The sequence below is a fragment of the Chaetura pelagica genome, unplaced genomic scaffold, assembly GCF_000747805.2.
Source record: "Chaetura pelagica isolate M959 unplaced genomic scaffold, ChaPel_1.0 scaffold85, whole genome shotgun sequence".
Taxonomy (NCBI): domain Eukaryota; kingdom Metazoa; phylum Chordata; class Aves; order Apodiformes; family Apodidae; genus Chaetura; species Chaetura pelagica.
This window is the reverse complement of record NW_009953505.1, coordinates 4,663,732-4,690,080: the sequence shown is the minus strand read 5'-3', so window position 1 is coordinate 4,690,080 and position 26,349 is coordinate 4,663,732. Positions and strand designations below refer to the sequence as shown.

General features: G+C 37.5%; 1 protein-coding gene across 1 annotated transcript in view; it reads right to left on the bottom strand.

The window, feature by feature from the left end:
• Positions 1–26,349, bottom strand: part of ZMYM2 (zinc finger, MYM-type 2) — a 70,652-nt gene that overhangs the window by 5,975 nt on the left and 38,328 nt on the right. The window contains exons 9-19 of the mRNA XM_009999400.1: positions 22,762–22,934; positions 17,082–17,247; positions 16,152–16,186; positions 14,243–14,372; positions 13,964–14,079; positions 12,943–13,114; positions 11,220–11,327; positions 8,470–8,564; positions 6,776–6,944; positions 5,734–5,885; positions 955–1,069 (exon numbers count right to left, since the gene is read on the bottom strand). Coding sequence (XP_009997702.1) covers positions 955–1,069; positions 5,734–5,885; positions 6,776–6,944; positions 8,470–8,564; positions 11,220–11,327; positions 12,943–13,114; positions 13,964–14,079; positions 14,243–14,372; positions 16,152–16,186; positions 17,082–17,247; positions 22,762–22,934 — 1,431 coding nt within the window. The remainder of the gene's footprint in view (positions 1–954; positions 1,070–5,733; positions 5,886–6,775; positions 6,945–8,469; positions 8,565–11,219; positions 11,328–12,942; positions 13,115–13,963; positions 14,080–14,242; positions 14,373–16,151; positions 16,187–17,081; positions 17,248–22,761; positions 22,935–26,349) is intronic.

Sequence of the window (26,349 nt, the reverse complement as noted above, 5' to 3'; positions counted from 1 at the left end):
TATATACTCATACCCCCAAAACCACCTCTTAAAGACACAGACACTCCCTGTTTAAGGAACAGTCAATGAGAAATACCAGTATAGGCAATTTCCCACACAACACATCTCTGTTTAATTAAAACAGCCTTGCTTACATGCAGCTCCCTCATATTACATACAAACAAACATTCAAGGGGCTAATCTTAATCCTTCATAAAAATTGTGGTTTTGAGTTAATTTCGTTCTGCTCAGGCAAGGCCTCCAAGTAGCTATACCTTTTTATTTCTTATTGCTAATGGATACCTCACTTGGAAAGCACTCCAGGACCATACCAGAGTATAGGGAGGTCTCTATACAGAGGCTCTCCAGAGCTATACAAAGAACAGCCAGTATCAAAAAGAGAGAGGAAAGGGGCTGGTAAATACAAGTCCTCAGCTCAAGAGAGGACTGTGAGAAAGAGAAAAGAACAGTGGATTCCTCAGTTCAGCAACAACACTGGTCTGCTGAGGAAAATTCCTGTTTTCTCCATGAACAGATGATCCTCCTGAGCAGAAAGCCCATAGCAGAGAGCCCTCCAATACAACTGAGAAAGACTAAAATATATAGTTCATTAGCCCTACCCACAGATAGCCCTGTGCCTGCCTGCTTCCCATCCGGAAAAAAAATGGGCAAAAAATAAAGTCAGCTCAGGTAAAGAAAGAATACAAGTTGAAGAGCAGCTACTTATTCTATCTTTCTCTCCTAAAAATGCGTAGTAAACTTAAGATTAACAGGCAGTGGCAAAATTTGCAGCATGGATTACCAAGAAACAAGACAATAAACACAGGTACGTTCTTAACTGAACTCTTAGATGAAATCTTTATTATTTTTAATCAATTACTATAGCAATGCATAAAATGTTTGTATATATTTACATGCTTAGGAATACAGAACTATTAAGAGATGAAAAACATACGTGACCAAAAAGAAAATTACCATCTGGGAGTATGCTTGGTTGCCAACTTCTAAGGATTTTATTTAATTCCTGTTCAAATGTCTGGTAGACTGGATCAATAAATATGTTGTCCTTTCGATTACTTCCATATAAATACTAGAGAAAAGAGACAGATAATATTTACAATTCCAGATTAGAACAAATCCTGTGCTATAAGGTCCTTTTTCAGTACAACACTTGCAATTTTGTAAAAAAACCAGCACCTAGACATAAAGTAATGACACTTTTCAAATATTCAGCAATTAAAAGTTACCTCCAATGTAACATATATTGTATATTTCTAATTGGATATTATCACAGATTAATTACAACTCAAATATTTTTCTCTAAAATTCCTGGTGTGCAACATCATAGCACTGAATGGGGAGTTATTTAAACAAAACAAACAAACAAAGCCCAAACCCAAAACCTACAACTACCTTATCTTTTCCTCCACCTAGGACACAAACTAAAACCCAAAGCATTTAGTAAGAGCCTGCCATTTTAAATGTGAACTCTCGACACTGACAAAAGCATTTTCAACACAGAAGTGGGAGCAAAAATAACCCCACACATTTGTAGTAATGATATGCAGCAGTGCAAGAAAAATTATAGGATGAAGCAAGGTGCCTGCTTCTTCTGAAATCTAATTATATTAACCCTCTTGACCTTACAGACAGAAGCTCTTTTGAACCTTTACCAAGAATTAAGGGCTGGGGGCTAAACTAGTATTTGCCATTAGCCTCTCTGGAGACATTTCTAAGAAACAGAGGCTTGGCTTTTTTAAATTTTCCAGTTCTATGATACTTTTGTGCAGAAGCCTGTCATTAGTCTATACAGTAAAAGTGGGACAAAAAAATGTACTCACTTCTGTAAACAGCATCTATTTCTGTACACATTCTTGAAATAACATTAAACACAGCACTCATTTATCATAGAATCCTAGAATCCTAGGGGTTGGAAGGGACCTGGAAAGATCATCTAGTCCAACCCCCCCTGCCAGAGCAGGGTCACCTAGAGCACATCACACAGGAACGTGTCCAGGTGGGTTTTGAATGTCTCCAGTGAAGGAGACTCCACAACCTCCCTGGGCAGCCTGTTCCAGTGCTCTGTCAATATACTAGGCTGTTCAGCATATCTTGACTTCCTTATCTTTGCACTTTGTTTTATAGCAAGGAACTAATATATACACTCCCTAGAAGTCTCCAACATGACATCTTCATTCAGATAATTATTTTATACAATACATTTAACTAATTCTTCAAAGTACAATATTCCACAAAATGTCCTTGTTTCTACATACAGAATCACATATCAGTTTTGATTCTATAAAGCAATTCTAACCCAGATAATACAGCTCACTATAAGCTTAATGGGGTTTGTCCCTCTTTTCCCTGGCACATTTTTCCTCCATGGACTTTTCTTTTTCTCTGGTTTGCATTAACCACTCACACTGAATGCTGGCAGTGAAACTGAAACTGGATTGAAAACTGGTTCAAAACCAGTTCCCACACAAGCCAATGAGAACTCAACTAAAAATCACAGAATGATAGAATGATAGAATTGTTATGGTTGGAAGGGACCTTAAAGATCACTGAGTTCCAACCCCCTGCCATGAGCAGGGAACCCTACCACTAGACCAGGTTGCAGAAAACCTTGTCCAACCCGGTCTTAGAAACCTCCAGGGATGGGGCATCAACAACCTCCCTGGGAAACCTAATTCAGTGCCTTACTACCCTCATGGTGAAGATTTTCTTCCTAATATCTAATACCTAAATCTCCCCTCTCTCAGTTTAAAACCATTACCCCCTGTCCTATCACTGCCCTCTCTGATGAAAAGCCCCTCCCCAGCTTTCCTGTAGCCCCTTTAAGTACTGGAAGGTGCTATAAGGTCTCCCCAGAGCCTTCTCTTCTCCAGGCTGAACAACCCCAACTCTCTCAGCCTGTCTTCACAGCAGAGGTGCTCCAGGCCTTTGATCATCTTGGTTGCCCTTCTCTGGACCTTCTCCAACAGCTCCATATCTTTCCTGTGCTGAGGGCACCAGAACTGTACACAGTATTTCAGGTGGGGTCTGACCAGAGCAGAGTAGAGGGGCAGAATTACCTCCCTGGTCCTGCTGGCCACACTTCTTTTGATGCAGCCCAGGACACAACTGGCTCTGTTTCCTGTTTCTGTTTCCTGGCTCAGAGTAACACTTGTTTGGGTAAACCCTGACATCCTCAGTAGAACCTGTGAACACCCCAGACTGTTATCACCCTGCAGGGGATCTACAGAGAATGACATCATGTTGCAGACCCCCCTGCAGCACAATACCCAACAAGCATCCACAACCTTCACTTCCACACCTTAACACTGTGCTCTGCTACACTACAAGCCCCAGAGGGGGCAGCATTAGCATAATGCTAATTTCCACCTAGGATGAGCTCTACAGAAACTGCAGTGAACACAAAGGAACCCGACATGCCTGAATCCCACAGGCTGAGTCACTGGCCACAGCATTTGCCAACAAACATCTGCCAAACTCCATCAGCCTGAATTTTGCCCAAAACCCCCCATTAATATACATGCAAAAACAAGAACAAAACCCCCAATCTGTACTGGGAAAAATAAGGCCACAATGCGACACGGGTGCAAAGCAGGCTAACCCCTTCTTCTAGATGAACCCTCACCACAAAACGCCTGCATGACAATGCAACAACCTTTACTAACTGTGGTATTTTTCAGGATCAGTACTTCAGAGTTATCAAAACCTTTACTGAATCAATTCTGGCTGGAAGCACAACAACATCAGCTGCAAATGAACCTGACCTGAGAAAACGTACCATTTGACTCAGGGACAAGTTTGCTGGAACAGATTTTCCAAGGGGTTTTGGTTGGTTTTTTTATGAAAAATAATTATCTTCCTTTGAAGGTAAATTTAATCTAAGTTAGCAATGTATTTATTGTATTTGGCACAATTTAGTCTCCTCTGAGCCCCTTCTGAGTTAACCAGTGGCAATACTTTTTATGCAGTAGCAGAAAATTTATAGCCTTTCAGAAGTATCCATGTCAGGGTTGTCAGGCAGAAAGAAGGTCTAAGAAAACACTAGAAGGCGACGGAGTTTTGATGCACATTGCAACCACTACACTGCATTTATTGTACCACTACCTTGCTTAAACCTGCTTCTTCAGAAGGGTAACACACACCCATATATGTACAATTTGCCATTAGCACACAGACACTGGCTGCAGCCCTTGAGAGCTCATACACTCACATGTTTCTGTCCCTCACTTCTCTGTCTTCGTGACCTGCAAATTCCTCAAACAGGACACATCTTCCTATCTGTTTGAACAGTAGTGGCACAATTGGGAAGATGAGACTGTTAACATCATCTGAATTAAATATTGAACACTAAGTATAAGCAGTAATTACAGTAAAGTTCCCTTAATGTTCCAGCACTGTGTGTGTTGTATTAGAGCTCATGACAGCTGTGCTGGGCCACACAAACTTTGGTTCTGATGAGCTTAAAATACAAAAGGTTTTACACATAACTGGCTTCCACAGTGGAGACAAAATAGGCAATGTCAAAGGCACAAAGAGAAAGGTGAAAAAAATAAAAAAATACTACTTGACTTCCATTTTATAAACTCATACCTCACTGTATATTATTTACCAACTTAATGTAAGTATTTTCAATTCAACAGAAAGGTAGAGAGCCAGTATAGCATGCAAGTGCAGAAGCAGAAAGCTAGCCAAATTGAAACATGCCTTGTAGCATGCCTAGTATTGACTGAAATGCCAAACAGGGACTGCTCACTTATCAAATTTCAACCATGAGGCAAAGCTATCAACTAACTCCTTAATAATGCATACCTGCAATATAGAAAAGTTAGTGTAGGTACTATTTATATTAAGAATATTTTTATTTTAACTTTTGTTATTTGATCCAAGTCCTGTGCCTTAAGTATGAAACTGTTTAAGCAGGACTGCAAAGCCTGTGAACTGCTTGCTTTTCACATCACATGCATTTTTTTTATTGCCTTTTAACTTAAATTAAATCTTCTGTGTTCTCACCTTTGAACACTGCTGATGTTATCTATGATTTGCCTTATGTACCAAGAATTAAGACATCCTCTGCTTAACACATAAGCTGTGGAATAGCTTTTCTTATTATCTAGTGATATATTATTGCCTTCACATACAACGTATCTAAACTGTCTTCCTTTATCTTCAAAATATAATGTAATTACAGTTTGTGAGCAAAGTGTGTGTGTGTTAAGACGGTTAATATAGCAGAGTTTCCTGCACTCTACCAAAAAGCCTGACTACCCATTATCTACAATATTCAGTAAATTATACTCTCCCCTAAAGACACTTCAAACAGCTTGTTCCCATGATAAATTAAGTAACTGAATTTAGTAAAACATTAGGAGATCATGCCTTTGTTTTCATTCTTGTTTTTACATCAGTTAAGCCATCTTTAGCAAACAAAACGAAGCACAGCATTTAGAAAAACTATGTCATTGTACACTGCAAGTTCTTTGCTTTAACCCAGCAAGAAGCTTAAAATTATAACATACCAGCTTGCATTTGAGTTTTCAGGATGGGCCTGTAAACTCATTTTCTATACAGACAGCTTTTTACAACAGGATTTACACAGCAGCCTCTGTGTTACTGGTCATAAGCAATATATTAAGAATAGCTCCTTGCTAATAAATCCACATTATCTCCATTCTTTCACTGAAATGGGTTACAGTCAAATCAGCAGCTCCACTTCCCACCTCTACAGCCTCTACTAACCTCCTGAATCCCAAGACACAGATAATAGATGCTGTCAGGTGCATAGTTCTCTCCATTTGGCCTTCGAATTTCATTCACAAAATGTGTCAACCCATAGTTTAACTCAGCTGAAGTATGTGATAATAGATCTTCCTTTAATTTCACAGACTTTGCTGTAAAATAGAGAAAAAATGCTGTATTATACAATAGAATTATCACATGGCAAGGGTGACATGGGGTATTTCTGGACTGGAAACTGGCTTTATATGTTCTCTCCACTAACCAATCAAGGAGTCTAAATGTACTAAGTAGTTAAAATGTTAGGTCTGTGTTAAAAAAAAACCTAGGCTACCAGAGTAAAGTCTAGTTAACCAAATGCAGTATCACCCACTGACAAATATACTGTCATGCACAGCTGAGGATGACACAGAAATGGCCCAAGATGCTGAAATTAAGACAGTGCTGTAGAGATGAGACTTTCAAGGGAAACAGCAGTTTCCAAAGATCCAACAGCACAACGCAAGGGTGCCAAGACACACATGGGAGTTGGAGAATGGCAGGAGTAGCAGCAATCACCCTTCTCCCTCACGGTAGAAATGCACACATAGAGGAGCGTTGCAGAAAGAGCAGCAAAGCTCCACGGGAGCACAGGTCACTTCATGTCAGAGCTCCACAGCCAGACAATGCCAGCCTCAGACGAGGATCCCTGTCCAGGACAAAGCATAGGATGCCCCTCCCTTGCAGTTCAGAAGTCCAGAAAAGGTGAGAACTCCAAAGTGAGTTAGAATAAGAGGAAAAACAGTATCCTAACAGAAAATAAAAATTATCACAAAGTCAGAAAAGCCAGGAAGGTGCTGTACTGGCTTGCACAAGAAGTGTGAGATTCAACATTTTTAACTAAACTGCGCAAACTAGGAAAAAAAAGCATTCAGCAACCTAGTGATAGAATAAATGAGTCATTGTGTGAAAACTTCTATTAAAAAATCCAGCTTAAAATCAGATGAGTGCTGCAATTCTCCCAATGAAGTAAGAAGCTGAATGCCAAATTTTTGAAAATACTTACTTGATTTCAGTTCCTCTAATTCTGGAAGCTCTTCATCTAAATGCCGAGACTTCACCCAGTGCTTCCACGCGTTCACACCATACGTGTATTTGAATGGAAAGCTACACTCTGAGTTTTCCAAGCTGTCCTCATGAGACTGGTATTCCGAGACCGCTTTCCTCTTCACCCCCTGCCATGGGAACACAGTGGTTAATACTGCCTGCAGCCTCTGCTGGCAAGAACACACAAGCTGGGCAGGACAAGAAAATGACAAACTGAAGGTTCGGTGCAAAGAAACACACACTTCACTCAGTAGGTGGTTTCTGTATTGAACATACTTGTAAGGACAGTATTTATTAAGCTGACAAACATTTCTAATTTGCCTTTTAAACTAGTTCCTAACACAGTCAGAACAATGGAGTTTCTGTCTTGTTTTTATCCTATTAAACAGCAAACACACAATACACCAAATAGAATGTCTTGGGTTGGAAGGGACCTATAAGGCTCATCTAGTCCAATCCCCTCCAACTAGAACAGGTTGCTCAGAGCCCAATCAAGCCTGACCTTGAATGTCTCCAGGGATGCGGCCCCACCACCTCTCTAGGCAACTTGTTCCAGTGATCCACCACCCTCATCTTAAAGAACTTTTTCCTAATGTCTATCCTAAATGTACCTTTCTCTAGCTTGAAACCATTATCCCTTGTCCTGTTGTTAAATGCCCTTGTGAACAGGTCTTCCCCAGCCTTCTAAAGGGAGCCTTCAGGTACTGGAAGGCCACTATAAGGTCCCCCTGGAGTCTTCTCTTCCTCAGGATGAACAGCCCCAACTCCCTCAGCCTGTCTTCCTAAGAAAGGTGCTCTAGCCCTCTGATTGTCTTCATGACCCTAACAATTCAGCTTGTTTCATCATGTTAATGCACAAAAAGATAAAGATACTACAAATCTATGCCACCTTTTAGGTGCAACTGAACCCATCAATGGAAGAGCCTGCATTGCTCCGCTCCCCAATTAAAGTATGTCGTCCAGCAGTAGATATGTGGAAAATGTCCAGCAGATAATACCAACAGTTCAGACTCTAAATTTAGAACTAGAAAGACACACGCATTCTTATAAAGTTTTATTAGAAGTATTAGAAGTTTTATTTGCAATGTCTAAATTAAGATTTTTGACTGAAAATCTAGGAAAATTACAAACAAGTAATTTTTTTTAAACTATTTTATACAGAAGGCCCCATGACAAGCCATGGTAATGCAAGCATTCTTCCATTTTACTGTTAAACTAAACCAATACAGCTTTGCTCAAAGTAGAAGGCAGAAAAGAACCACTAAGAGTGCAGTAAGCAAGTACATACACACTAGCACACTACATCAACAGTTCTGCCAGTGTGAAGCAAAAACAGGATCATACTTCAGAAATCACACTCCTATTAAATACAACAGTTAACTGCAGGAGACACAGGACTGAAATAACTTTATTACTTGAAATATATCAATTTACATCATAAAAATAGGATATTAAGCATGAATAGGTAGTAGCAGGTTTTAGAGCAATATGAGAACTGGAAAAAAAAACCCCAAGAAAAAAAAAAACCACAAAAAAACAACCAAAAAAACCCCAAAACAAAACAAAAAAACCCCACAAAACCCAAAGCTTGGCATATTTTTGCCCAGTTAAATTTTGTGCTTTTAGAATTTTATAATAGCATGTCAAAATTACCTTTTTCTTGGGCCGAGGCCTTGGCTGTTCCTCATACTCTTCCCCAAAAACAGGGGGTAACAAAAACTCATTTTCTGTATCAAGCTCCTCAGTTGCTGAAAAGACATCAACAGAAACTTATTTCGAAACATGTTTTGAATAATATTGACAATGTTTGACAAAAACCAATGAACTATATTAGTGTGAATTAACTTGAAGGGTCCACAAAAGCACACGGATAAGCACTACCAAACACTGGATTTTGCTATGAGGAAGCAAACAAAACTTTTCTTATTTTAAAAGTAAGACAAAGCTATAACAATGTTTATTTCTAAATAAATTGTAAAGGACACAATGCTCAACAATTTCAAGCACTATCTCATGCCACTAAGGCAGCAATTCTTCCTCTGGGCCCTTACACAATTTTTCCTGCCTAGGTAGTGTTTGGTATTAAGAAGCCTAAATTATGATGTGACAATGAGCAGCTCTGAGAGGCAAAAATACAAATTAACTCAGTACGTGCATTTTTGTTCATCTATTTCCATAATTTCTGTTCATGTTTTATAATTTACACAGCACATTATACTTGGCTAAAGATATTAAGATTCAGAATGTAAGCTCTTTTAGAGAAATTGGTTTTAGTCTGTATTTATACAAGTGATGGAGGTCCAGCTCATAATGGATATTCCAGTAATTTCAGTGAATAGATTCATGGTAATGTCAAAATATTGTTTACTTAACATTTCAGGGCGAGGATGAAGGATTCTCCCAGACAACACTGTGGAATGAGACAACTAATTTAATTTTTTTTATTTAATTATTTTTTTAAAATTTACTTTATGCTTTATTTTTATTTCCTTTATTTACTGAAGTTGGTTTATCCCTCATTTAGATATCAAATAACAACTTCATTCAAAACTGAATTCTCTCTTGATAGCTGGATTTCACTCCCTTACTCAAGACACCATTTAAACCAGTCCAGACAAAATAGCACTCACATGGAAGACTTAAGAACTCTGCCCCAGACTAAATCCCAGTCCTTCTGCTACCACAAAGAGTATCATCTCAGAAGCACTTCAGTGTCATCAGTATCTATTACAAACTGCTATTATTTACTGTTCCACTTTGATCCATCTTTTTCTTCCATTGATTTTCTTTCTCATGTACCAAGTCTCATTTATAAAGGGGGTTAAAAATGTAGCATGCATCTGGCTAATGAATTTCCTAAGCTAAGGTCAGACTAACCCCCTACACTTGGTCATTAAATGAGACACTGAGCAAACTAAGAAACCCAGTCTGGGCATCGAGTGCAGATATAAAAGGAGACTTTCAGTGTCAGACACAGAAGCTATCAGGGAGGTGTAAGAGTTGTATGTCCAAGAGAAGCTATGTGAAGGGAGACACTTTCAGAAGCATTCTTCCATCTTGGACTGATTAGGATATGGTGTAAGGAAACAGACACTGTTGCCTGCATTCTCTAGAATGGTAGAAACTGTAAAACATAACACCAAGAGATTCTGGCTAGACAGGTCTCTCAGTTATTTTCCTGCTAATTCAAATAACGCTGCCTTTGTCAAATACTGGTATGGACATTAACCAGATACTAAAAGGTAACATAAGTGATGTGCAGCATACCAGCTTGCAATTTTCTAACAACCTGAGTGGAAAACTTGCTCTTTTGTAATTTCTGCTTTAAACTGCCTTTTCTCATGGAAATACCTGGTCCTTTAAGAACTCATTCATTATTGTCTTCCATGACACATGCCATCTGAGCCTTTGAGCCTTCAAAATAACTTTCCTAAATCCATGTCCAAAACCAAATGATGCAGCAAAGTTTGTTTGTCAAAGGTTAATTTCCCCTTTTTTTGCATTCTGTTTCAAATACTGCATTTAAAAGATGAAGGAACTAATTGTTTTGGTTTGAGCCAAGATGAAGTCAATTTTCCTTTTTACTGATTTTTTTTTCCTTCAGTAAGCTTTCTTGTAGCTAGCAACAGTGTGTTCTGCTAGGCTGATAAGACAGTGGAATGTTTTTCTAACTACTGAGGCTTCAAGGCTGCACCTGCACTCTGCCGGCTCAGACACTATGGGGAGATCTGTGACCCCCCCCGTAGGAGGCTGAGTTAGACAGACAACAAAATTGGCCAGAGATATTCCATTCCATATATCTACATAAGCTCAAAGGAAGGTCAGAGATCACAACTTCCTTTCTTCCTTCCTTCTTCTTCTTCCCTTCTCTTCCGTCCATGGCCGGCGTCCAGGGAGGACTCTGTTCATCCATCACCGTCGACCCTTAGGCTCGAGATCTCCTGACCCCCATAACTCTCTGCTTTCTCCAGCAGCAGCTCCGGGATTCCTCGGGACTCTTCCCAGTTCAGGGAAGTGCTGTGGGAGTTGCTGGGGGTGCGAGGAGGCGAGAGGCTTTTGCCCATTCCTGAATATATCTGTATATAATTGTATATATTTTTCTTGTATCATTCATTAGTGTTTAATTAAAGCTGTGTAGTTTAGTTTTCAATCCAGCCAAGTCTCTCTCTTTTTCTCTCTCTCCTTCCCCACCTGGGTGGAGGGGGATTGAGAGCATTGTTGTCAGACCTGAGTCAAACAGTGACACTAATTTAGAAGTTCCCAGTCTAGCAAAGACATGGCAAAGTCTTACCAATCAGGTGGATCAATCAAATCAAGCTCCTCTGTAAGGATGATGAAACAAAGTACAATGGTTGCCCACAACATGTATTTAACATTATTTATTAAAATGACATAAAAAATACCTCGTGGAAAGTCTATTTCAATATCAAGGTCTGCTTCATATGGAACATCAGGCAAGCTTGTCTGCGTGTCTGTTTCTGAGTTTAGTTGATCTGACTCAACTGTCACACCTGTTAAAAAAAAACAACAAAAAAACCTCTTCATTATTTTAGCAAACACATGGATTAGTCAAAACAGCGCAGATAAGAAGCACACTAGAAGTTGAGTAGCTCTATATCTGCTTGTTCTGCTCATTACCATCCTCAGTTTTGTTTTCTTGGGATCTCAGATTTATTTCTCCAATCTGATTTTCTTTAAATAGAAAAGATACCTACCAGTCCACCTGTCCTTCCTCACTGAGTCAGCAAAATGTGTACAGAAAATCAAATACTGGTTTAACAAACCTAACCATCTATTTTTCTACATGGTTCTCCCTGTAGTAGACCTTATTTTGAAGTCTGTGAAAAAGATCCTACAAAAGCAAACAAGACAGGCAGAGAGAAACAAAAGCTTGATCTCTTTCCAACTTCAGACAAAGACAGATTTGTCCAAATTCAGTTCTCTGCAAATGAGCAAGCTCTGATCCCACACATCTACTCATTCAGCTAGCTGTACTTCACAAAAGGTACCAAAGAACTGCAAATTACAACCTTGCAGAACTATCAGAAATGTCCAGCTTTAATGGGGGAATGGCAACAATTTGGAAAACAATAAGCCTCCTGGGACTGCAGCATCATTGGCTCCCTATATACCACACCCAAAGCATAAGGTCAGATAACTGATCGACATTGTTTGAGACATCTGTTGAAAGAGCTTCTAAAATGCAAAACAGAACAAAACCAAAACCCAACAAATCTTAATCTGAGTCATGGAAAAACCCTGAAGTCTATTTTTTGGAAGAGAAGACAAATTCTCCTGGGAAGATACAGAAGAGACTTGAGGATTTTGGCAGGCAGAGCTGAGAAAGAGGAGCAAAGAGCTATGTGCACTATGAAAATATCACTACAGGATATGTGGGATTTGATCTTCAGCTGTAAAGTTGTCTCAGAAAGTTCTTTCCTTTTAAGTGAGCTGGTGGGATGACAAGTCATTTCAGCATCAGAACCCCAGTGATCTATTGTCAGCTGATGCATTGCTATCTTCAAAGAGACAACACTTGAAAGTCACGATTGATCAAGAACAAAAGCATCATGAGGTCACCTGGTTTCGTTGACCACAGTTCCACTTGTGAAATGTGTGTTTCTCTTAGCTTTAACAGCTTCCCCACACCCTGCATGAAACAAGCCTAGTACTGTGTTCCTGCAAAGAGATCAGGCCCCTACCATATCCCACCTTGTTCAAAGAAAGTTGTGTTCACACCTGTAAGATGCAACTATGGAGATCATCTCCCTAAACTTTAAACTTGAGGTTTTTTGGGAGGAAGAACAGATTGGTTTGGGCTTGTTTTGAGTTATGCTGAGAAGAAAACACGTGTGTGCAATCCTGGATGACTGCTTGGCAACAGCAAAGGGAACGCCTTTGTTTTTAAAGATAAAGGTCTGGCAAATGTGCTAAAATGGTATTCAAAAAATATTTAAATAACTAAGATTTTAACTTAATATAAGAACTCAATAATAGTACTGTTGTACTCGAAGAATCTTTCCTTAAAATAATAAAAAGACCCAAATAAAACAAAACCCTTCTCTTGATTCACACACGCACATCCCCCAGCACACCAAAGAGTCAAAAACTTGTCAGGAAACTCACTGGCCACATCAGAAGCTTCAGCTTTTTCATCATGTTCAGGTACCATCCCTGACAAGCTCAGTAGCTCCGTTTCCAGTGGATTCGAGGGCACTTTTCCCTTCAGTTCTTCTACTGCTGCAAGTATTTTCTCACTGCTATCCAGAGTAGTGGGCAAGAAAACTGGAACTGGAACCTATGCAGACAGGGAGGAGAGTTAAGTAGAAAAGAAAAAAATTATGCTGGAACAAAGCACCAACATCAGTCAACACAGAAACTTTATGCCCTTCATCTAAAATACAGAGTTAATACAGCTTAGAAACACATCACTTCAGTGTGGGCTAACAAAAAAGTGCTGACAGGTTAAAAAATTAAATATAAATGACTGAGAACTGAAGGAAAAGCAGAAAATTATCCAGAAAAAAATTAACTTGATAAAATATAGTGGGTCAAAATAAGAACAGAAGGGGCTTTGGAACTTCAAGCCTATCTGACTATAAGTTCAGACTAACAGTTCGGACAAATCAGTATCTTGTTTTAGAGGCTTGCTTGTGAAATCAAATTTTAGGAGCCCAGAGGTTTTCTTCTACCATTTGGATGAAATTTGGTACACAGATAGTAGAAAGTTTAACTTAGAGTTATTTTTTCTTTTGCTGCCACAAAGTTTGGGTTTTTTTCTGCTTCTCTTCCTTCTGTTTATTCCACTCTGCCACCTCCCCTAATACCTTCTTTCAGTTTCCCCATTACCAGAACACACCTTGTTGTTTAATGCTTATTCAGCAAACTCAAAATTATGACTCAGCACTGTTTCTAAAAAGCTCAGTAGCACAAGCTTCTCACACTGAAAGCAGGCAGACAGGTTCTAAGGAACAATCAGGAAATCAAGTGTCACTGCCAGATTTTTAATGCTTTTTCAATAAATAGTGTCACAGCATCCTGCACTCCTTTAGATGGGCCAGAATGAGATCAGTCAATAATACCAAGTAGTCCCACACATGCATGTGAATGGATGCCTATATAAAAAAGAAACTCAAGTCTCACTTACAGGAACAGGAACTGTTGTGGGAACAGGAACATTTTGACTATACATGTTCATAGGCACTGGAACGTAGACAGGTACAGGAATAGGCACTGGGACATACTCTTTTTTCCAATCATCTTCTATTAAAAGAAAAAAGAAAAAGGCAAACACTGCCAGGTACTTAAAAATAATTTACACCTGCAGTTTAGGGAAAAAAATCAGAATATTTGCAATATGTTCCAAGACAGTAACAGTTAAAAAAATCTTCAGTTAAAAAAAGTTCCAGTACAGTTCAAAAGTTACCTGTCTGACAAGATTTTGTCTGCATATGAGGTTTACAATATGTGGCTTTCGTCATTGTCAAAGGCTTGCAAAGAACTGCCTTGTTCTTCATTTCTCTGTTAGGTGTTGGGGAAGGTGGTGGTGCTGAGCCCTACAGGCAAGCAAATAAAAGAGAATATGCTGCTACACCACATCGACTTCAACACAAAGTTCTTGGTTTACTGTATCAGCTGATACTTTTCATACATGAGATACTGAAAAGGAAGCTCACACAACAGCACAACACAACTGCACCAACTATTACTCTTTAATTGCAGGCTATTCTACATTTCTAGTAATAAGCTGCCAGTGCCAGGAATGTAACATAGGTGTATTTTGCTCAGTCAGGGCTAGCACTTTGATTAACAACTTCTATCTCATTTTCTTTTTTTTCTATTTTTTTTTTTTTTTTTTTAATTTAAGATACTCTTTTTCTACATTCTTGTTTAAATGAAGTTGCTACTTTATAACTTAAGAAATAATTTCAGCTGTAAAAAGAATTCACTATAAATAGCATAACAAACTTCTGGCTCAGGGTTTAACCTCTTTGAACAATGGTATAATAAAAATATGACATTTTAAAAAAAAAAGTGTATCTAAATAGAATACCATCTGCAAACAACTTTCAAATACCTAATATACAACCTTCGAGCTCCCCCTGCTGGCTCCGTTACAGAGAAAACATACTTGGGAACCCATAATTCTCCAAGTGCATCCTTACAGTCAACAGGTAAAAAAACCCTCTTGTTCCAGACATGGTTTTTGTCCCCTAGCATCTGCTTTAGAACCTGATATAAGAAACAGACTGTCACTTTTATTTGGTCATAAATAGTAAGACTAGCCTCACATAACCTTTTAAAAATGGAAAGTCAAGTCATGAGAAGAGCAATAGACTTTATTTAAAAGATGTATACTTTCTAAAATATATTTTTAAATTGTGTCACACATGGCTTTTATATGATCTATGGAGTGAATTAACATCATTAAACTTAAAATGCTAGATTTTTTTAACATGACAGTTTAGGCTGTCTGATGTCTCGTTATTTTCTGTGTTTTTCATTAATGTATTTTTTAATACCATCAAAATACTTCCACTTAAATCTCAGGTTTACTTTCTAGCAACCTATTTGCATTTAAAATGTGAGTCAATTTTTTCATGGAAAATGAAGCAGTTCTGGTATGTGACATGTGACATGTGACAAACAATTCAAACCTAAACTAAGTCTCAAACAAAATATACTACACTAACTGAAAAAAAAAAAAAAGTTATTAATCATACTTCTTACAAGCCAACAAAAACTGAAACTCAGAAAGGAGACTGCTGCTCCACTGTTGATTCCCACCCTCCCAGACCATGATCTGGCAGGTTACACTTCCCTACTCTGTCACCTGCAGCAAAGTCAATCAGACCTTGAGCACCAAGTATTCTGCTCTTGGGAATTATATTTTAACATCTGAAGGTTTACTTTTAGCCTTTCAAAGCTGAGAAACAACCTTAATATTCCTATTGACCAGTGAAATTCTCTTCCCTTTCTACAATCAATCAATACACCTAATGAGTCTAAACATGCAAGTAAGATACAGGTTGGTCTGTGCATTAAGTTTTTAAGCAACACTTTCATTCACTATAGATGAAAAATAAATGGGTGATTAATTGGTTTCCCAGAAGACACTGAAAAGACAAAATACAAACCTTTAAATGCTTAAACTACTGATGTAAAAAAAAATTTTTAACTCCATAAATTTAGTTTAGTATCATTCAAAGATACTGATTCCTTTTTGATTTTTAATTCCAACTCTTTAAGCCACCAGGATCTCAACATTTTAAATATATCTATTTATGTTTTTTTATATATATATATATATATATATGTTAAATATGTGTACTTACTGTTATTTTTGTTCGGAGGGTTTGACAGCCCTGATCTAAAAACATAAGAAAATATTTTTAGAACTTTTTCCCTTTTTCAGAATCCAAGAACATTTCAGTAAGCAACAGACAACACCTATCATCTGAATAACATCAAATTACCAGCACTGTTTAGTATCGTATTTCAGGTGGGAACTGCACACAAGCCTTCTTATTCACAGGCATCTGAGTACTTCAGCACTGAACCTTACACAAAAGTTAACAGTAAATCAGTGCTCCATCCAGATGTTTAATATAGTCTCTTTCAGAAAATCACCAAAATGTTCAAATATGAAAATGGCTACTCAATGAAGCTGTGTTGCTATTATTACATTAATTAAAAAGCTGATCTATTTGAACTTGGCCTGATTTGTCATTTAAAGAACATACACATGCACTCAGCCCCCATCCGCAAATTTACATGGTACCTATTGCCATCAGAAGACAAAAAAAGCAACGTATTCCTCTTATCTAAATACTTTCATTCCATTATCTCTTAGTTTCCATTTGATTTTTCTTTTAATTCCACTTAATTTCTTTCCTTTTTCATTCCTAGTGCATTTATCTACACCCTGTGACCAAAACACATTTTGAAAGGAAGTTTTTCCAGAGCAAGTAATGACAAATTGGAGCACAATGAAAGAGGAAAACATTTTCTGTCCCCATTATGCTTAACCTAAAAAAGATTTATTTTTTAAAAGTGATTACAAAACTGTTTGGTTACCTGACAATGCTTCAGCTCTTGAAAAAGCAAGAACATAAAGATAAAAAACAGCAAGCAGTTCAATGATGATAAAATAAAAAAGGGTAATCTCTAACAGTTTATTATAGCGAGTAATTCATGCAGCTTTAAATTTTTCATTTAAAGGAAGCATCTTGTTTGCTGCTTAGCAGCCATAAAGCAGTACCTACCATACTGCAAGTTCTCAGGTCCTTTTTGGGTTGCCAGATTGGGTTCGTTTTGTTGACAGTAGAAACGGAGCAAACAGTGCTGGTCACAGAAGTGCTTCATTTCACCACGCCACTGCACTTTCTCTTTCAGAGTTCCTTGAGATTTACAACAGTCACATCGTGCAGCCTTAATGCAAAGGAAGATTTTGACATTTTTAAGCAAGCCTTGGAAAAAAATATTTCCACATTTTAAAAGCTTATGTTTTTAAGAGTACTGAAGAATTCCAACTGCTGCACACTGAAGCCTCGCTCATGGAGGCTCTGAGACCATTACACTAACATCTAACCTGTGCATACTGGCACATCTGTCACTATTTTCAATTATTTGCTGGGGGTTAAAACCCAGAATGAGTATGCTTTATTTCACTAAGTCTTTTTTAAGTCTTTAAAAATTGCTCACTTCCAGAGAGTCAGTAAAAAAATCATTCCATTCATCAATTTTAATTAATTCCACTGAAACATCCTGCAAAACAAAAGCAGAAGGTGACTGAGACTCCTGAATAACTCTCTTGAATCAAGAACACATAGAGGTGGGTTGGGTTTTTTCCCCTCTAAAAGTCTGGTGTTTGTTTTTTTTTGTTTTAAGTCACAAACACCATCACTTATGTAGGTATCAAATCAGAGTCCTTCAGTGTAAATATTGAATATTTTCATTTGTCAACAACTTTAGTTTCCAGTAACTTAGTTCATCAAAGTTTCTCTATGATTTATAAACAATAACTCTCAAACTAAAGAGGTTTTCACAAAATCTAGTTAGCATGTAACTTGAAACTCAAAACTTTCATCTCCTGTATCCCTAACTAAACATTTCAGTAATACATCTTTCACCAATTTATGCGATGACTTCATGAGACATCACCAAGACAGACATTGTTCTCTTCCAAAATAGGTTCCACTGAATTTAATCAGACATGCTATAAATTGTAACAAGGCTAGCCCCAGTTTCAGATGCTCAAGTAAGCAAAGAAGTGTTTGTGCTACTGCTCCCTTGAAACTGCTTGCAACAGCCATTCTAAGGCAGCCCTTTAAAAAAATAAAAGGCTTTATGGATGCTCAGGAATCCAAAATGAAATCAACCTAACAATATACCCAGAAGAAGAAGAGGGAAGTTATGGTAATATGCAACATAAAACATTAATATGTAAAACCAAACACAACATTGCAGTTATGCACAAGGCTCTAATGGTTAAAAAACTAAATTAAAAAAACCAAACAACTACAGTTCGTATGACTCCAAAAAAGTACAAACAGGGCAATTAGTTCAAATTTAAAAAGCAATTAAATGCTGAGCTTCTTCTCTGTCCTTGAACAGTCTAGCACTGTCTTTTCACAATGCAGGCAATTCAGCTCTCAGTTGTAATTTTCAAATATTTAAGATAATATATACAGAGACTCCATTTTAACACTATATCTAGCTTTAAATTGGGAGCAATTAAAGCTGTGGCTTCAGGATCACCTCACAGTAAGCACCAGGTGCCCCTGAAAAGGGCAGATCCTTCTCTTCCCTTATGCTCTTTACAAGTGTCAGCAGTAGTGCTTAAGCACCTGCAGGGCACCACATTACCCCCATCCTCCCACAATTTGTGTTGCATTTGTCACTTTGACTTTCTGCTTATGCTAATCCACAGTTCCTTCAGCAGCAGACATGTTCTGAGTGGAACAAAAGAGCAAGTAAGTTGTGTTCTTGGAAGAAAGTGGGGAAGAAGATGAAGTGCGGAGCGTTGCCAAAATAGCCTAAATTTGTCAGCTCAGGGAAACTGTGAATTCACACCTTTAATGCAAATGCATCTTCCAAAGCCACCAAAAGGCTAAAATAACCGTAAAAAAAAATAAAAATAAAATAAATATATATATATAATTCACTCTTAATTTTAAATCTCAAGCCCACTGATTAAGCATGGCAGCTGAACCACCTACAGAAAGACCTGCCTATTCTGACCTGCTGCACACCGCTTTGACTAGCAAAGCATCACTTTCTGCTCAATTTTCTCTCTCCTTCAAAGAAAAAGGTGACTAATCTTGTCAAATGCAGCAACCACAGCCATGCTGCAACTGTTTTCTCTCTCTCCTGGTTCTCTCTTTCACTTAGGCCTTTCAATAAGTGTATTATTGTCTCTTCTGGGTTGCTACTAAGGTATTTAGGTGAAAAAAATTGGTTTGCTTCTACATGGTCATTACTATTCTTTAGCAAGCCCAAGATTCCTTTATAAAGATGTTTCACTTGTCATCCCTATATTGGCTACATCATAATTCTACAATTTCCCTAATCATACTTGCAGTCAATACTATACACTCTTCCACGCGCTTGAGTTTCCTACTACCTGGCTGCTCTCTCCACTTCCCTGATCATGGAAAATATCAGTGTGAATTCATGATTTTCTGCTTTTTCCTTCCTTCCCCTTTCCATTTGTTTTCGTTTGGGATACTGACACTATATGTTAATTGAATTGCTAAAAACACCTGCCTTCAAGTCTGCTCCGTCTCTGTGTTTCCAAAAAGTCTATGCTTCAATTGTATGTAACTCCTCTGCCAATCATGAGTGCTTTTTGGTCCAGTTCTTCTCCCAGGTCTTCTGAACTTCAACAAGTTCAAATGGACATGGTGATCAGTATAAATCACTAATATTTGCCCCAAACTTGGTTTAAAACTGAAGTTTTAACGTGTGGTGTTTTTATTTACATTTTTTTATGACTTGTTCCTAAACATTCTCCAATGGTTTGGACTGATATTAATCTGACCTAATCTTAGCTGTCTTTTCTGAATTCAATCTGCAACAAACAGGAAGCAAGAAAAGCTTCCACAGAATGACCAATTATAAGATAAAGCAGATGAACCATTCTGAAACAGTACCTCCTTGAAACTGATATGCCTAACTAACTATACAATGGCTAAATTAGGACAGGAAGAATTCCACAAGGTTGTCTTGATGCCCTTCCCATTTAGATGAATGCTGGCTCCATTGTTTCCAATTTTACTGCCATTGACCATCACTGCTATCTGAGCTCACCAGCCACAGTAATTTTTCTGTGCCACAGACTGTCGTTCCCCACCTCCCACTTAGTCTTTGCTGAAGACTCTTGGACTCGACGAAACAGTCATCACCAGACATGCTCAGTCCAATCAATACTCTATTGTGGCCTTGAATGACCTGTAAACACACTTCAGCTGCAGTATTTTCAGCAATGTTTCACAATGTATATTTAAGTTAACAGATTTCTGTGCTGGTCTCAGAACTGTATACTGTTTTGCAAGGTAACATAAAATTATTGAAACTGTCATGAAACGTTATGCTACTAAAATATTCATATTGAAATTTCCCAGGCATTTTTCAGATTAAAATCCAAACCACTGCATGCAATTAAGTTTACAGGAGGAGCTCTAATAACTTAGGGAGCTAACCTCAAGGCACCAGAAAATTTACCTCTTAAGAGGTGAATGGACACTACGAAAAAATAGACAAGGAAGATGGAGACAAACACTTGTTTAATGAACACAATGCTGGTGTTTTAAACATTATTAGGTTGTTACTAAATATTTCTCTTCAAGTACACATTCATTGAAACTCCAAAATAACACTGGACATTGCATAAATGAGACAAGGCTCATACATATATAACTATTCTTCTAAGAAGGTAACAGACAAAACAGCAAATGAAGTACAGCTTTGGGGATGAGTCTGTATCTATGCTGTCTTCCTGTATTTTGATCATTACCTATGATTTATGGCTAGGTAAGAACATCAACTACTATGCACTACCAAATCTAAAATATCTGGAGTGACTTTTACAGAAGAAGGAGAATTTACCAGCAAGGATGTAAAGGGGAAAAAAACCAAAACAAACACACAACAATGTTAGCAAAACACAAAATTTCCCAAAAATTTTCCTCATGTAATAAATCCCTAACTTTTATAACCAAAACTGAATTAGGCAAAGGCTTTGAGGCTTTGAAAAAAAATGGCAATCAACAATTCAACACCATGTAACACCAGTTCCACTAGCAAGTCTAAGATTCAAAAAGTAAAAATACCTGACACTTCAGTATCATCAAAAGTCTGTAGTTCCCAGCCAGTCTGCTTAGATTAAATTGCCTTTTCATGGTATCACATCTACCTCTCCCATACCACAGTAACAACAGCATTCCTTAAGCAGACTTAAAGGGCCAATTAAGTTCTTGCCTTATCCCACAGATCAGAAGGATAACCTGAATTAAGAGTTTTCAAGTAGTTCTCAAACCTGAATTAAGAGTTCAACCTTCCATAGAAGTTAATGTACGTGAAACTAGTTAGTATGCAGACCCACAGATTTTGCTGAATTACCAAGATTTCTGGAGCACACCAGAGCTTTATTCAGTTCTCTATCAGAAGGCACTTTCAATGCATGGATAAATTTCACTCCATACCCCAAGTCTTCTGGTATAAAGATTAAACATTACTGTATGAAGTTAACATTTTAGTAAGTTTATGAACCCTGCAGCCAAGCTTCATCACCCTATTTTCACATGAGACAGAAGGAACACATTGTGGTCTTCAGTAGTTTTCTTTTGGGAATATGTAAAAGGACCCTACATACATTATTCAAAATAAAGACTCAACAACGTTTGGCTTTAACATTTCTGGAACCAGCCATTCCAAAAGATCAGGTATGTCTTCAGATTCAGTTCTTTTATGGTAAGTAGATCATCTTGAAACACACAACTTGTATCTAGTCCTCTTAAGATTTCAAGCTTTCTATTGCCTTCCAGGCTGTGTACGGTTTTGAAAAGGTGATGAATTTTGTACTGTCTTTTTTGCAACTGCATCCACAAGTGTAGTTCTTGTTTTGGTATTATCAATGTAGCTTTCCAGGATGTTCACACCAGAGATCAAATATTTTATACATGGCACTAACTGCAGGTTAAACCCAGTCAAATTTCACCTTTATTTCTTTCCAAAAAATAAATTAAAACAAACAAAAAAACCCCAACCACAAATAAAACCAACCAAGCAAAAAAACCCCAAAAAAACTCTTAATGTGAACTCTTTGCTGGTTGTGCTTCACAAGGTAGTTAAGCTTCCAGAGATTTAGAAATATATGCCATCTGCTTGATTTAAACTTTTCTTAGAAATCCATTTGCTCTTGCTTTTCCCTTTGGCATCCTTTCCACTTGGAAATAATGAACAACCAAAGCCTCTGCAGTTCAAACTGTGGTAGAAGGGAAAAGGCAAAAAAGGAGGCAAAAACAGGAACAAGAAAACTCTGCTAACCTCATTTATCATCAGTGAATTCAAGGTATCATCCAGCTGCTATTAATAGTGTTTGCAACATTCTGAATATACATTTAAGAAGTTTTGACAAGAAAAATATGGTATCAATTTAGGAGAAAAAATTGGAATTGTAAAGTAACAAATATACATAGTAGTTTCTTGATTTTCTGTAACTCAAGTCTTCCTTGCCAAATGAATTAATGAAATCAGATGGTACAAATGCTGCTTTAAGATCTAAGGAAACTCAAATGATGAAATTAATACATTTGCTTATTGTGTAGCAAATGCTTTGCTGAAGTGAGCCATATTTGCTGCACAGTCCTTGAGATATCCTCACATGTGCATTTTTGGTTTTTTTAACTGTGGAGCTCTCGTCAAAAATTCTGAGTTACTTGCCTTGTAGTACCAGTCCTGAAATTTTTTACAGCACTCTTCACTGCAGAAATCTCTCACTACACCATCAAGTTCCTTAGTTGCTCCCTTTTTGCACAGCTGTGAGCAGTAATTACAAGTAACACATCTCAGTCCTAACCGTCTTGCAAAGTCTTGTTTATATAGCAGCTTGCAGCCTGGAAACAGATTTTAAACATTAGGAACAAAGTAATTTTTACAGAGAGATATCACAGTTAAGAGTTAAATATTGAAAATTAAATGAATACAACAACAGCTAACAACTGGGGCTTCAGACAAATTCAGGTTGCATAACAGACTACATTTCAAGACATTTTTACCTGAATACCTTTCCTACACAACTAAATGGTTTCATATGCTGTCTGCATCTTTTTCAAAACACTATACTTGAATCTATGCTTATCAAATTCCCAAATAAACAGTCAGAATAAACCGCATCATTTTCTTTTCATATAGACCCATGCAAAAGCATTGACTTGGGAATTACCTTGCTCAGTTACTCATCCTCAGAATGCTAGACCTCCAGACAATGATGAGCATAAATTTTAAGCTAGACAACACTATCCACTAAAACAATATCTATCTTCAAGGATCATCTTATTTCTATTACTAGTTTCATTCATATTAATACAGCAAATCACTTACAGCATATCATTAATTTTGAAGAATGCTAATATAGGTATAAGATGACCTAGGAACTGAGGAGTTGCTTAAAAATACAATCATAGAGAAAGCAATGGTAAGTACTAAGAACAATTACACAATGATAGGAGTTTACATATAAAATGTATGTAGGATTTGTATGCAATGAGTTGTTTTTTTTTCACATGAGGTGGGTTGGTTTTTTTTGTATTTGCTATGCAGTCATAATTTCAGGGTTGCCATGAGAGCTATATTCTTCAATAATCTGTTTTTCCCTCAAGCAAATTAGAAAAGGTATTCTAACAAATTAAATGCATTAAAACATGAATACTGTAGCTATTATATAGGCAATTTTGAGAATATAATGTATTTAAACTACCTTAACTCCAGTGTATATTTAGCTGATGCCTAAATCACATACCATCTCTCTGTAAGTGTGCTAATTTTACAGAAGACAACAGTATGAGAAGATGAAGTAACTGTCTATATTAAACACTGGAAGGACAAGACAACAACCTTTAACCTAAGGTACTGCACCTGTTTTAATGATCCCCCAAAATCTTCCAAGAGCCCACTCTGCTAGGGCATATAGTCTAATAAATACAGATTTAAGTATTTCCAGTAAGTTACGAACCTCAGTATTTAACATATGTACATGCTGCACTTCTCTGGCAGACAGAACATATAAATACTAAAATTATAATATACTCAGTAATTTCAGATAAGTGACTTGTGTTGTTGTCTATTAGGGTAGAATTTCATACCTGTGAAGCCGAGATACTACTTTAAAATCACTAAAACCACAAGAATGCAAGTGGAAGCTGCAGCAGACAGCATCTTCCAAAACCTAAAGGTTATTGAGGAATTTTCATTTGCAATGCTACAACCTTTGCTAACAAATTAAATCTGCTAGTAATGTTAAAACAATTATAGAATATAGCACAAACAAGACACTGTAGGTAGCAACTGTGTCATTCAACGCTGCATCAACCTTTGTAGACTACAGAGTAGCAGAAGTACTCTACCAACTATCAGTTATGTGCATCTGGCTAAATAGCCTACAAAAAGGAATGGACAAAGTTGACATTTTTCTTGGCTCATAAACTACAGCAAGTAAAGAAGTGAAGAAAATACTGCTGTTACACTAAAAAAAGCTATCAGGTAAGAAATTTTCCATTCTACAGTCAAACATCTCCCACATCTCTGTGACTCATGGAAAATAATGAGCAGTGAACATTAAATAAGGAGAAACAAGAAGTCCAAAATTCCAGCTCTTAAGACTAAATGCCTTAAAAACATGGGGGTTTTTATAGGTCACTGACTGCAAGGCCTCTCTTCCTAAGGGAGGCCTCTACAGAAAATAGAAAATCCATCTTTATAAAACTTCAGATGTTGACAGAAGACTGTTGCAACCCTGAAGACTTTCAATATGCAAGTACAGGCTTTCCCTTCTGCAACATCATGAGCGAAGTTCTTCAGATTTGTCTGATAACTTATTTTATTTTTATAGGATGTATTTTAATTAGGTCTTTGGTACTCTGTGCACATCTAGGATATAACTTTTAATTATAATGCTGTGGGTTTTACTGGAATAATATTACTTTATTCAAAATATGGAAAAAGGTATTTGCCTTTTCCAAAACAGATTCTAAGCTCAAATAACTCGTCGTTGCTTGCACAGTGCAAACCCTGAATCAACAGAGCAGTAGCATCCACTGGCTTTGTAGATGCAACCAAGAAGTGGGCTTTGACTGACAGTACATTGGGGATGAGTAATACAAAAAGCACTGATTCTCTGATCTTTTCAATATGAACATTAAAATCCTGAGGGTTTTAGATGCCTAACTCTCCTGGGGACTTGGGGTTCATGAGTATAAGTACTGCCTAAGACAAAGAGCTGACAGCCCCAACATTTTGAACAAAAAGTTATGAGTAAAATCCTAAATTCCTCTGGATTTCTGCTGTAACAGCAGTTACAGTGTGACCAGATTGAAATCTCTAAAGCTTTAAAGTGACTGTGAGAAAACAGCACTTAATTTCAAAGGGAAAAAGTAAATGCATGCAATTTGATTCAAGCTATACAGGTAACAAATTATGCTCTTTAGCAAAGTTCTAAAGGAAGACCATCCTGTAAGTCAACTGTTTCAAACAGACCATTAAGAAGCATTTTCAGATGAAATATCTCCAACTCAAAATGTGACCAAGACAAAGAAGAAGTAGCTGAGTATTTGGTAAATTACTGTAATGCATCCTTAATGATGTTATTGAAATTCTGACTTCCAAGCAAAACCCAACACAAAACCTATCCCTTCCATTAGCCTTGAACTTTAGTTTCCCACATAAACTGTAGAAAAAGGATAAGGATCTGAACACATGCAACAGATGCTTACTGACAGAGCAACACACAAGCAGTTCCTTCAAACCTTTACTCAGGCATCTTCTGGGTCACCAGAGCTTCCTTTGTCTGGCCCAAGAACTGCCAGGTTCAGCCCTGCAGAGCTACTCACAGTAGGAAACAGGCTTCAGGTGACTGTCTGCAGACTCAGTGGAACCAACCTACTAAGAACCTGATTCCATTCCACTTGCAGCACCTATGTAACTATGGGAAATTCAGTCCATTGACATATCGAGCAGCTCTGAAAACAGAATGCTGAAGCTAGAAATACTTCCCGAGTCCTCAACACCAGGCTCTTGTTACCACAAAGCATAACATATTTTATAGAAAGTAATTGTTTCATCCTAAAGGCAATTAGTTATTTACCTCTGAAAGGCTGTACTCACTAGTCTACTTTTCCTTCAAGCTACATAAAGACTTACTTTTCTTTCATCTTGTAACAACTGCAATTGTTATCCTTTAACAACTTCACCTAGAGGAGGATAACAACAGACATGTCACATCACAAGCCCGTGTTATCCAGAAGCCTGTAGCAT